Consider the following 14,316-nt stretch of genomic DNA (forward strand, 5'->3'; position numbering starts at 1 on the left):
TATTTGATTAATAAAGCTTCAATTACAGATATACACAGGTATGCAGGAAGAAGAATGGAAGATTAGGATTTAACATCTCATTGACAATGGGGTTATTAGAAGATATGAAAATAGACAAAAGATGGAAAATCAATCTGGCTCTGGTGCCAGAGATCAACTAAGAAACAATGTCTGTTTTACATCTCAGAACAAAATACATTTTTCTTGGCCAGTTACAGCTACAAAAACAGCAATGTAAAAATAGGTTAATGTATTTATAAATTGCAGTGTGCTGTATTTTATCCTAGAATTGGTGAGTCACTGAAGACAACTTTTGTGGAAGGTGTGTAGAGCTCGAATATGAGTACCTGAAAAACAAAAAAGAATGTCTTATTATGAGTAACAAAAATTATTTTTCACCTATTGAAAGGCAAAAAAATTTCTACTATAAATGAAATTTAGCTTAAAAATGACATAGATCTATGACAGTATTTAAAAAAATGCTCTTGGTTATGTCAGAGTCATCACTCCTATGGAATAACTACTTTGCAGTAGATTCTCATTCAAATAAGTGTGCAATACTATCATAGTTAGTGTAGATTATATGACAACTCTCTAGTCTACCTCTTCAGCAGGAGCTAAATGAAGCTGGTAACCATCCAGTGTGGCAATGCTTAGTACATGGGATCACAACACTCAGCAATGAGTGCAATCAGTTGTGTTGGTGATGATGATGATGTTGGTGATGATATGACAATTAATGAATTTAATTTCAAGTTCAGACATAGAAATGACAGGAAGTGTATTCTTTATGTCTACATCTATATTCTGTAAGACACTACACAGTACATGGTAGAGGGGACTTGGTAGCAACATTAACAATGTTCTGTCCTGTATCATTTGTGCACATAAAAAAGCACTCCGTCTTCAGGCCACAAGTGGCCCATCGGGACCATCCGACTGCCGTGTCATCCTCAGGTGAGGGTGCGGATAGGAGGGGCATGTGGTCAGCACACCGCTCTCCCAGTCGTTATGATGATTTTCTTTGACCGGAGCCACTACTATTCGGTTGAGTAGCTCCTCAATTGTCATCATGAGGCTGAGTGCACCCCGAAAAATGGCAACAGCTCATGGCGACTGGATGGTCACCCATCCAAGTTCCGGCCATGCCCGACAGCGCTTAATTTTGGTGATCTCATGGGAACTGGTGTTTCCACTGCGGTAAGGCAGTTGCCATTTGCGCACATAGTGAGAGGAAAATGACTGTGTATATTCCTTGGTACATTTCCTATTTTCTCTTACCATACATTATTCTCATAATCCTGATATGAGATATACAATGGAAGCAGTAGAACTGTTGAACATGCTTCCTTGAATGCCAGTTCTCTCAATTTACCCAAAGGTTTCTGGAGTACAATGCCACATTTCTTCCACATATTTCCATTTAAGTTCCCTGAGCATTTATAGTACACTTTCATATGGGCTTTACTGACCTGATATGATACCAACAGGATGTCTTCGAACTTAGATGCTTGCTGACATGCATATTTGACAAGGACTTCAACTGCTTGATCAGTACTCTCGAACTGGTAACTCCAATATCTTGTATGTTGTTTCCTGTACATATGCACTACATTTTCCTGGAACCCTTACAGTAAAAAATAATCCTTCTGTTTACCATCCGTACTAACAGTATTTCATATTTGTCTGATGATGCAAATGACCAAATGGTGCTGATGACCTGGTCTGATACACCATTTATGTATGTTCAGAACATCAGTGCTCCTTGGTGTATATCCAATTTTACTTTAATTTCTGTGGAACATTTGCCATCCAGTTGAGGAAAGTTTTGCCTTTATCTTTTAACTAATAGGGTATTACATTGCACTGGATTATTAATAACCCTTATGTTTATTGTTATTATTTTCTCTTTAACAAGTTATTTCTTTTATATTCAAAGGATAGAATACAAATTTTTCCAACTGCAACAACACTGTTGAAATCCCTTTGCCATCTCCATGAAAATCCAGGACACTACACACAAAATTCTATTTTGTTTCAGCCTTACCACATTCAAACATAGAATGATAGCTTGGATCCCACTTAATCAACCAAGTTTCAGCTTCTACCCATTCCACTTCATAAATGAGTTAATGAAGTTCCCCGTTAATGTGATCTCTTTTACTTTCTGACATGGGTGCAGCATTAGATTATTGTTCTTTTGTGCTCACATATGCCTCAGCATCATGTTATCAAGTAGACATTATACTTAAATTGTCCATATAGCTGACTTCTTTAGATGGGATGCTGTGCCATGTCTCACTAAACTGATGTCAAACTAGAAATGAATAACAGGTCTTATGGGCTGAAAAATGGCCACAGTATGCTGCTTCCTAACATCACACATACATTCAGTACTAGCATGTGGTAAACACTGCCAAAATATGTAGGGCTATCAAAAACTGCGGCTAAAACCCTGTGCTGTGTGAAGCAGAGAGTGTCGTATCATTACATAACAAATTAGGCCACATTTCTTGCTTAAAGGAAAGGTCTTTTCTGTATCAAAAACATTATCTGCCAATCTAATTTCAATGGATTCTCTAACAAAGAGACATCCAATAATATAAGGTGGCAGCAATGAACTGTGTCTCACCATATTTCACTGTTTTCTGCAATTATGGATTTCACATATTGTTACAGCTGTGTGTGGTCGTAAGATCCCATGCACCACTTCTGGACTCTCTGAATTGGCTACCCGTATTATAAGCTCTTACTCAGTGACACAAAATTTATATACATTGAGCTTCAGATCATCTTTCACTGAACCAAGATGAGATCTATTATGACAAGTAAAAGACACACTTAAAATGAAATCCTTTTAAAATCCTACCAACATTTAAAGACACTTTCCTAGAAAAATGGAATGAAACAACAATTTTCATTAGTCTTCATATGCATCAGAGCAATCCAATGATCATCTTCCTTAGGAATTAATACAGACAACATCTTTCCTTTTAAAGGAGAGTCATATTCTTGCTTAATTTAAGTAACCGATTCGTATTCTTGTTTAATTTAAGTTACTGTTTATTGCACTGTTCATGTAGACCTTCAAGTGCTTTGTTTATCACACCATCTAACCATAAAAATATCTTTACCTGTGTAGCAAGATAATCCGCACATCAATTTATTGGATCAGATTTGTTAAAATGACATGAAAGGGATAGATGATGCAGATAAAATCAGTGCAGGTACAATGACATTAATTAATATCAGCAAAAGCCTCACACATACCGAACTAGCAATGAAATATGCATAATCTATGTCATTGTATTCACCGGTCATGAGTCCTCTTCTGTCAGCTACTCAAATGATTGTGAAATCTGCCTATAATGACTGGTCCAAATGAAATAAATCCATTACATACTAGAATATATTTTCATGTATAACTAGTTTGCAATATTTGTATTGCATTTTCCTTGTTCACTTGCATTTACCTCATTGGATCCCTGTACAAGCAATGGTGCAGGCACATATAGTGTTCTTTGAGGGCCAAGATTGAAATAGCGACCAAGAGGGAAGCCATTAAGGAAGACTGATCCTTTCCCCCAGTCACTCATATCAATGAAAGTGTCATTTGGTGCAGAATCCACATCAAAGATGGCTCGAACCAATACAGGACCACGAACTGAATCATCAACTGGCTGCCACCCAGTCAAGCTAGAACAAATTTCAAGTGCACACTTGTAGATTTTTACAGTCCATATTTTGCCTAACTGACATCATGGCAAAAGTAATATCATTTTATGGTCAATATTGATGCACCTGTACACGTAAAGAAATTGTAAAAACATACTTAAACATAAATTAAAATCTTGCTACAAATGTGAAAGAAAAAAAGTCAGACAATTTGCTTAATACAGGTTTTTTACTTCAAGTCTCTATTTTATTTCCAAGGTAGTATTACAAACTTATCACATTAGGAATAAGCAAACATTTACTGTCAAGCTGTTACCGACACATAAAACACAGACTTCAGTGCTATTAATATGGCTCTGTAGACTTTGTTGAGAATGAATGTAACATCAAGATGCTCTTAGAGATTTTGTTAGATAGCTGTCAAGCACAACACGCATATGTTTTATTCTTCTGCTTGCAATATTCCTTATTTATAACCTACTAGTGAACCTAGCAATGTTTTGCAATAGGAAAATATGTATGGGAGTTAGAGATAAGGGAATGTCATAATCTGGGATATCCCTGAAAATTGGGTCATGACACAAAAATCAGCTCCTCGTTGCAACTTCACATACTGTCAATGTATGGAGCTCAAAGTTATAATAAAGAATATAGACTATGGATAAAAAAGATTCCTTTGTTTTTGTTTGTGATCTTTATTGTTACATCAGGTTTTTTAAATTTTTTGAGCACACTACAACTACACCACCTCAGCATATATGATATTTTTCATGTTTTTGATACTGTGAGGTAAGAGTACGAACTGGTTTTCTGAATTGACAGCTTGTAAGAGGGCAACATACAACTGCTGACGAGAAAATTTTTTCAAGTTTTTTAAATGCCCTTCTATTGTCATTAAAACTGACTGTGAGGAATTGTAATTTACCAAAATGTATAGCCTATGTTCTAAAAGTATAAAGTATAGTTTTTGTTTCTGGGATATTGTATGATAAGAATTAGTGAAGGGTGTAATAGAACATATTAAAGGCTTTACTTTACCGAAGTATGTGATACCCTCCAAATTCAACCAAATAGGGGAGATAGGAGATATGAAAATGATTTCAGAAACAATACACAGGAGGGAGGATGGAGGAGAGATAACAGGAATGATAGAAATAGGTATTGGGGAAGAGAACAAGATAGAAGGGGGTTTGTTGAAACTAGTGAACAAAACGACAACTACAAACGGACAGACCGAGGGAACCAGCCGGGAAACGGTGGACAGTCCCACTAGATGTCCGTAGTTTTGGGGCTAGACAATATTATGATAGGACAACACATAGCCGAAACTGGAAAAGGAGAGGATACAATGTAAAGAGTAAATACCATGAAAATACTGATGTTGTTAGAATGAACAAATTAGAATTTAATAAAAGGTTTTGGGATACTATGAGTAAAAGTGATACAGTTAATAAAAACAGGGTTCAAGCACAGGTAGTTAGTGAAAGTGCAGAAGTTGAAGGTATTGCAGAGTTCCATAGTTGGGCTGAAAAAGATACTGGTGTTAATAAAAAGTCAGACACACCACAAATAGAATCAATTTTGGGGGGTTTATTTGGTAAGAAGGGGGATGCCGAAGTGTTTAATGGAGCCAAAGACTCGATTGCTGAGATTCAGATACATAGGGGGGAAACTGAAGATGGGGTTGTTGTGGAGGAGGAGGAAGAAGTAATAGAGGGACATTTAAATAATGATCCTAAATCAAGTGATGTTATTGATGAGAGTGTGGAGGAAGAAATAAAAGTATTTGTAGAATTGAAAAGTGATTATGTAGTAAAGGTAAGTGATGTGACAAACATGGGTAATAATGAGGTTAATTTAAGTGAAATGCAGACTAGGGAATGTGTATCTGAGGACAAGCTATTGCCTATTGGGAACTATGAAACACTAATCTATGAGAATGGTAATAATAATAAAGAAAATATAAAGGGATGGAATGTAAATGTGTGTTTTCAAGAAAAAGGGGAAAAGTTTTTGGAAGTTTTGTGGAACAACTATGGAAACTGTATAAACAAAGATGCCTTTTGGAAAGAATTAGCAAAGGTAAGTGCAACCTTGTATCCTACATGGTGGACAAGAATCCGTAGTGGACTTTATAAAAAAGGGGGTGAAAACAGTAGGTTGTTAAGTGACAACACAGTGTTGAAAGGAACAGATGAAAACAAAGGTTTATGTTTAATTGTCAATGCTTTGCAAACCGAGAGGGATGTGGCTAAATGTAGGAAAGAGACATTAGACTTAGGAACTAAAGAAATTGAAAATGATCTATTGTTTGAAAATACTGAAATAGACAAAGATGTTGAGCTAAGTTGTCCATATGTTAAAGTAAACATTGACATTTGTCCATTTGAAATAAAAGAAAGCCCACATCCTAATGCGTATAGACTTATCTTTCCCAGATCAAGAAGGTTATTTGGATTAAGAAACATCACTGAATTGAAACCATATAAACATGATTAAGCACATTTCCCTGTTTGAATACAGTTACTTACCCATTTTCCGTAAAGCATTTTATCAGCAAAGATTTTTACTGGGTGTGTCAAATAGCAACTACCACTCATCCTACAGACCCTGGAAAAGTTCCAGATCTCTGAGACAATGTTTTTATATTTTTATTGTCACTATTGAATATTAAATTTGGAAACATCTTCTTTACTTGCAAGGGGCAAGTTTAAACATGCACCCAGAGAGGTGACAAACATTTATTACTTTCTGTTTGTATTGTTGAATATGGGACATACTTGCACCAAATATAAAAGACAATGTAAAAATTGTTGTGCAAGACCCATCATTTTCTTACTATTTTCTTAAGCATAAGATTTGTGTACAATTTTCTACAGCTAATCAGATGTTCACCAAGTTTGATGTTTGTGTTATGTTGTGACCAATTTAAGTGTCCAATTTTAGTATTAATATGTTCTTGTACTATCTTGACTGTCTCAATGGGAGACAAGTTTTTTAAATATTTTCTTTTTTTTAAAATGCATATTATATTCATACATGTGACTTCTCTAGTGTTTGTGTTTATATATCATGTCCATACTTCTAATTATGTTTTTTGTTTTCATTTCCTTTATGTGGCTCAAAAAGAGCAGACAGTTGCAATATTTTCCTATGGACATCTGACCTGTCCATCTATGTAATATATTTATGTTCCTTCTATTATCTTGATTATTCTGTGACTCAATGAGAGCTGGCTTTGAAATAATTTACATATATTTTTTTTATATATCTTAAGATCGCATGTGATATATTTATGTCTGTTTTTGATCATTTTCCATGTGGCTCACTGGGAGCAAAGATTAAGTTTTTTTTTACTTTCATTTATTACTAAATATTTTTATTATGCTGTCGTACTGAGAGCCATAACACAAAGTGCATTTGAAAGAACATAACTAAAATATTTGCAGGAAAAAGTCATTTTGAAACGGTGTAACGGTCAGGGTATACATACACATTATGCATAGTAAAACAAAAAAAAAATTATTAAAGTAGTACTTTTCCAAATTTTAAGCATTTGACACATTTGTCCTAGTCGGCTAATATCATTAACATTCTGTAAAGGATATTACCCGAGGGGGGTATTGTAATAGAACATATTAAAGGCTTTACTTTACCGAAGTATGTGATACCCTCCAAATTCAACCAGTTTAACGAGTATTTATGATTATAGAAAAGTTATTGTGTATGTTAACAATGATTGCACAACATGTCTCCATAAACAGTCAACCCATTAAATCATACTGAATAACTGACCCACACAAAAGTTAATATCACTTGATCACTGATACAGCAAATGTCATCATGTAAAAACACTAAGTTTATCTTAAATAATTAATATGAAGTACGAAAAATAGTAGCCAACTTAGGTATTTTGGATCTCCTTAAATAAAAATCACCCAGTGAAACCTATTTGTTCACTAGGAGTGTTTTCACTCAGTATTCACGTAATCAATCCTATTTTAGACGAAAACCAATGTAATTCTTAATAATTCATGTTACTTACTTATTTATGCAAATTAGAGAAGTCAGTTGACAAACTTCTAAAAAAATGGCCTTTTTGTAACAGAGAATTATTCTGTCAAGTCAACAAATCTGTCTGTCATTTTCATAACATGTTAAATTATGTCACTCGATGCAAATTAATAACTTTTCTGCACAAATTATGATAACAGATGTACATGTGACTTGTAAACTATATCTCTTTTTAGTAGTTCTTTGACAATGTTATAAATACAAGCAGCAAGAAGGGTCAAGGAGGCAGTCGGAATGTCACTCTGGTAAAGTGTGTTTGTGTGTTATTGTTTGAGGTGGATAAACAATGCAAAGATCATGTAATGGAAGTACTACTTTGTGTTGTGTCATGGTCTTTGGTGGACAGTGGAATTAAGATGGCCACCAGAGTAATAAATATTTGAAGTTTACATATTTGTTGGTTTCGCTCGTTCTTTATCATCAAAAGCACATAAAAAACACGGGACCTCATGTTTTTAACCCTAGACAACCAGATTTAGAGCCAGCATCAGCATCGAGACACAGCAGCAAGCAGCAGCGATTTCTACAACGCATTTTAATGGCGCCAACCTAACATCAAGTGCTAACAAGCTCCGTAAATGGGAGTGAAATAGCGCGATTACAGCAATTAGCTATATCAACGACTAGGCGACCATTACAAGGGGCACATACAACTCACACAAGCAAGCAAACCTCACACACAAATGATCACTATCTCTGGCTGCTCAGGCCAGACTGAAACAAATATTTTGAATGGAAGCAAAAATATGTAGTGGAGTGGGGAAGTGGGAGGGATAGTGGGGTACTGGTGGGGAAAGAGAGTGCAAGGACTAGATGTGGCGGATAAGGCTACCTGTTGTGGCATTGGGAGACTGGGACGAATTGGGGTGGGGGGGGGGGGGGGTGGGGGCAGGGGAAAAGAGAGGAAGCAAAAAGGAAAGGAGCAGAGAAGGGGGAAAGATTGGTGGGTTCAATGGTAGAGAGCAGTGCACAATGAGCCTCCCACGTACAGTGAAAAAACTTACATCTAGGTTCTGGTTGAGTTAGTTGGTTTAGTTTAGTTTGGTATTGCATGGTGCTACTTCACTTGCATCCTTTACCAAGCATCACAATGTTCTGTTGAAGGACCCTTTTTTTATGAATCTGGCTTGTATGTAATTCTGGTCATCACATAGAATTTTGTGGACCAGCTATGCTACCATATGGACTTCTGTGAAGCACATTCTCTGCTGCAGGGAACTGCTAAAGTTTTCGGACTTATGACTTACACCAAATGAATGATGGCTGAAAATGTATTTTCACTTTCAACCATCCATTTCCAGATGTTTATTTCACAACTGCATTAGTCCATTAACATGACACGAATACATCCTCTTTCTATGAGAACTCAGACAAGAGTGTACCAAAAAGATCTAAACAGTAACACAGGAGCTTTCTTAAATTATGTTAAAAACCATCATTTGTTTTTCTTTTAAGAGATTCCATAATAATATCATAATCCCATATAGTCTGTGCATGTCTTCTGCATCCACAGAGTGCAAACCAGACATCCCACAAGTGATCAGGATTCTGCTGGCTTTGGTGCACTGCGGCTACATCTTCCCTTGTATACCCTCTATGTTGGAACAGATATGATACGTACAGTAGGCCAGTCAATATTTTACCCCCTACTTTACTTAAACATTGTGAACATCTTTAGCTGATGTGACAAGTCTTCATATAGTGGAACACCCACAGTGTCCTGTTACACTATACGCCGCTTCACCAGATAGCCTTGTCTCCACCTCTAGTCCCTGTATACTTGGTCAGGAAGCACTGTTTCCTCTTCCCCCACCCCTACATTGCTAACCTTCCCCCTTCCCTGCTCCACTATGGATTATTATTACTGTTCATTGTGTTCATTTCAGTCTGACCTGAGCAGGAAGACAACAGTCACATGCATGTGAGGTGAGTTTGCTTGTGTGTTTTTCTTTTCTGAGGAAGACTTCAGTCAAAAGCTTAATGTAACATTTTTTTTGTGCCTCTCTGTAGCTCAGTGATTTATCTTTATGGTGAGTACCAATCTATCCTTTTCATAATTATTGAAAGCTTTGGACAATTTAGACTGTGTTGTAGTATTCTAATCATAAGCCAACAAGCCACAAATAAAACTTTTCTAATACACAGATTTTCTGTTACAACTGACTGCCAGAAAGAATACAAAACAGCAAATTCCTGTGTATACAATTTTTGTTTAAAATTATATACACAGAGAAACAGTATATATGAGAGAAATGATTTATCTGATGGTTTAAATGCCCTGCTATCATAGTTAAAAGTGGCTGCCAGAAAGCAAATGAAATTACACATTTTCAAAGCACAGCATTTTTCTTTATGGCTGAATATTTGTACATTGTTGTTAAAAAGACAGTGCTTACTCAGTGATGAAAAATGAAGTCCCTTTGTTGCTGTTTTCTTGTGGAGAATTTATCTATAACCCTCAGTGCTAGTTATTGACATCACAGTCTTCTCATTTCTTCTGTTTAATTACACCTTCAGAATTCACAACATATTCAGGTAAAACAGCCAAATATTTGTGACAAGGAAGAATTCAAATGTAACAGCTGTTCCTTGAATCTCTTATAAATGTGAAGAAGAAGAAAAAATAATTGCATACTATATGGTTGTTGTTGCAGTCTTCAGTGAAAAGACTGGTTTGATGCAGCTCTCCATACTACTCTATCCTATGCAAATCTCTTCATCTTTAAATAACTATTGCAGACTACATCCTTCGGAATCTGCTTACTGTATTCATCTCTTTGTCTCCCTCTTCAATTTTTACTCACCATGCTTCCCTCTGGTACTAAATTGGTGATCCCTTGATGTTTCAGGATGTGTCCCTTCTTCTAGTCAGGTTGTGTCAAAAATTTCTTTCCTCCCCAATTCTATTCAATACCACTCATTAGTTACATGATCTACCCATCTAATTTTCAGTATTCTTCTGTATCACCACATTTCTAAAGCTTCTATTTTGTTATTGTCTGAAAAGTTTATCATTCATTATTCACTTCCATATGTGGCTACACTCCATACAAATACCTCCAGGAAAGACTTCTTGACACTCTCTATATGCGATGTTATAAAATTTCTCTTCTTCACAAATGTTTCTGTTGCCATTTCCAGTCTACATTTATACATCGTCTCTAATTTGACCATCATCAATTATTTTGCTGTCAAAATAGCAAAACTCATCTACTACTTCAAGTGTCTAATTTCCTAATCTAATCCCCTCAGCATCACCTGATTTAATTTGGCTACATTCCATTATCCTTATTTTACTTTTGTTGACATTCATTTTATATCCTCTTTTCAAGACACTGTTAACAATGTTAAGTTGCTCTTACAAGTGCTTTACTGTCTCTGACAGAATTACAATGTCATCAGCTAACCTCAAAGTTTTATTTCTTCTCCCAGGACTTTAATTCCTACTCCAAATTTTCCTTTATTTCCTTTACTGTTTTCTCAATAAACAGGTTGAATAACATCAGTGACAGACTACAACCCTGTCTCATTCCTTTCTCAACCACTACTTCCCTTTCATGCCCCTCAACTCTTATGAGTTGCCATCCGGTTTCTGTGCTAATTGTGAACAGCCACAGCCACAGAATTACAATGTCATCAGGTAACCTCAAAGTTTTATTTCTTCTCCCTGGACTTTAATTCCTACTCCCTATGTTTTAACCCTTCCACCTTTGGAATTTGAAAGAGAATATTCCATTCAACATTGTTAAAAGCTTTCTCTAAGTCTACAAATGATAAAAACATAGGCTTGCCTTTCCTTAACTTATCTTCTATGAGAAGTCGTAGGGTCAGCATTGCTTCATGTGTTCGTGCATCTCTCTGGAATCCAACCTTATCTACCCTGATGTTGGCTTATACCAGTTTTTTCATTCATATTAATTCAAGTTAGTATTTTGCAACTGTGACTTATGAAACTGATCATTCAGTAATTTTCACACCAGTCTTCTTCTTGAAGTCGGAAGGTATTTCACTCTTGCTCACCAGATGGAAGAGTTTTGTCATGGCGACTCTCCCAAGGCTATCAGTAGTTCTAATTGAATTTTGTCTACTCCTGGGCCTCGTTTTGACTTACGTCTTTCAGTGTTCCGTCAAATTCTCTGTGCAATATCATGCCTCCTATCTCATCTTCATTTACGTTCTCTTCCATTCCCAAAATATTGCCCTCAAGTACATCTCTCTTGCATAGACCCTCTACACATTCCTTCCATCTTTCTGATTTACTCCTTTGCTTAGGACTGGTTTTCCATCTGAGCTTTTGATGATCATACAGATGGTTCTCTTTTCTCCAAAGGTCTCTTTACTTTTCCTGTAGGAAGCATCTATCCTACCCCTCATGATAAATGCTTCTATATTCTTACATTTCTCCACCAGCCATTCCTGCTTAGCCATTCTGCACTTCCTATCAGTCTCATTTTTTAGATGTTTGTGTTCCCTTTCACTTTCTTCATTTACTGCATTTTTCTATCTTCTGCTTTCATCAATTAAATTAAATATCTCCTGTGTTACCCAAGGATTTTTAATAGCCCTCATCTTTTTACCTACTTAATCCTCTGCTACCTTCACTATTTCATCTTACAAAGCTAACCATTCTTCTTCTACTGTATTCCCTTCCCTTGCTCTTGTCAATCATTCCTTAATGCTGTTTCTGAAACTCTATACAACCTCTGGTTATTTCAGTTTATCTGGGTCCATGCCCTTACATTCCTACCATTCTGCAGTTTCTTCAGTTTTAGTCTACAGTTCATAACCAATAAATTGTAGTCAGAGACCATGTATGTCCCTGGAAATGCCTTACAATTTACAATCTGGTTCCAGAATCCCTGTCCTCCAATTATACAATCAACTGCAAAATTCTAAATTATACTCTGTGCAAAATTCTACCAGGCAGCTTCCTCTTTCATTCCTTTCCTCCAGTCCATATTCACCTACTATTTTTCTTCTCTTCCTTTTCCTATTATTGAATTCCAGTCTCTTATGACTATTAAATTTTTGTCTGCTGTAGCTATCTGAATGATGTCTTTTATTTCATCACATATTTCTTGAATCCCTTCATCATATACAAAGCTAGGTGATATATAAATTTGTACTACTATGGTGGGTGTAGGATTTGTGTCTATCTTGGCTACAGTAATGTATCCACAATGCTGTTCATCATAGCTTATCCATTTTCCTACTTTTTATTCATTATTAAACCTACATCTGCCTTATCTCTATTTATTTTGTACTTATAACATTGTATTCACCGGACCAGGAGTCCTGTTCCTCTGCCCACTCGACTTCACTAACTTTCACTAGATCTAACTTTCACCTATCCTTTCCCTTTTTAAATTTTCTAACCTGCCTGCCCAATTAAGGGATCAGAAATTCTGTGCTTCGATTTGCAGGATGCCAGTTTTGTTTCTCCTGATAACAACATCCTTCTGAGTACTCACTGCCAAAGATCCAAATGAGGGACTATTTTACCTCCAGAATATTTTACCCAAGAGGATGCCACATCACTTAATCATGTAGTAGAGATGCATGCCCTCGAGAAAGATTGGCTTTCCCTTGCTTTCAGCTGTTCACGGTACCAGAACAGCAAGGTCATTTTGGTTGATGTTACAAGGCCAGATCAGTCACTCATCCAGACTGTTGCCCCTGCAAATACTGAAAAGGCATCTGCCCCTCTTCAGAAACCACTTGTTTGTCTGGCCTCTCAACAGATACCCCTCCATTGTGGTTGCACCTATTGTATAGCTGTCTGTATCATTTGAGCAAGCTCAAGCCTCCCCACAAGTGGTAAGGTCCATGGTTCATGAGGGTGCATACCATATGATGTGAACATGTTTTTGCTTCATTTCCATGACTTGATGTCTCTAATGACACAGCCATGCTGAAGATATGTAACATTTAACAATATTATTATTTATGTTAGAATCTTGTGAAGGCTTTTACTGCTGATGTATCATTAACTGACATTTAATTACAAGAAATCATAACAAAGTGTATATGTCCATGATAAATCTTCAGTGCATGAAAAACAACATAAGTAATATAAACCTGCATGCAGGTGAAACATAATGCTTTTCTATTGGCCTTCCAGTTCTGACATTTCATTGGTCACATGATTAGAGCTGAAATAGCGCGATTGGGATACTGCTAGACCTCATGTTACTTTCATGGCACTGTGAGATTTGTAGCACATTTAGTTCTGGTGGGAATGGTGGCATACCAGAGCACACACAGTCACATGAAGACAGCTGCATCTCTTCTCTGAGTGGATCATAGCATGACTGAAATCATTTCAGCATTAGGTACTTTGGTTTCTAGTTGGTATGTTTTTCTCCAGAGAAGAAAAATGGTGTAATTTTAGTGAGATTTCTGACTTGCATTAGAAGAGAAATGGGATAACTTTAGTGTGTTATTTACAGTGTGCTGTAGCACACTAGTACATAATCATTGGCCACCACTAGTGTTGTGTAAAAATCTGAAGTAAATCAGTCAAGTACTTTTCAAGATTTTTACTAACAACATTTTCCATTTTTAAAT

At 36.3% G+C, this 14,316-nt stretch overlaps 1 protein-coding gene across 1 annotated transcript in view; it reads right to left on the bottom strand.

The window, feature by feature from the left end:
- Positions 1-271: 271 nt before the first annotated feature.
- LOC126417011 (beta-galactosidase-1-like protein 2) overlaps positions 272-14,316 on the bottom strand; it is a 116,538-nt gene continuing 102,493 nt past the window's right edge. Inside the window, exons 17-18 of the mRNA XM_050084899.1 lie at positions 3,474-3,696; positions 272-347 (exon numbers count right to left, since the gene is read on the bottom strand). Of these exons, the coding sequence (XP_049940856.1) occupies positions 279-347; positions 3,474-3,696 (292 nt within the window). The 3' untranslated portion in view covers positions 272-278. The remainder of the gene's footprint in view (positions 348-3,473; positions 3,697-14,316) is intronic.

This window comes from Schistocerca serialis, chromosome 8 (genome assembly GCF_023864345.2).
Source record: "Schistocerca serialis cubense isolate TAMUIC-IGC-003099 chromosome 8, iqSchSeri2.2, whole genome shotgun sequence".
NCBI classification, from domain to species: Eukaryota; Metazoa; Arthropoda; class Insecta; order Orthoptera; family Acrididae; genus Schistocerca; species Schistocerca serialis.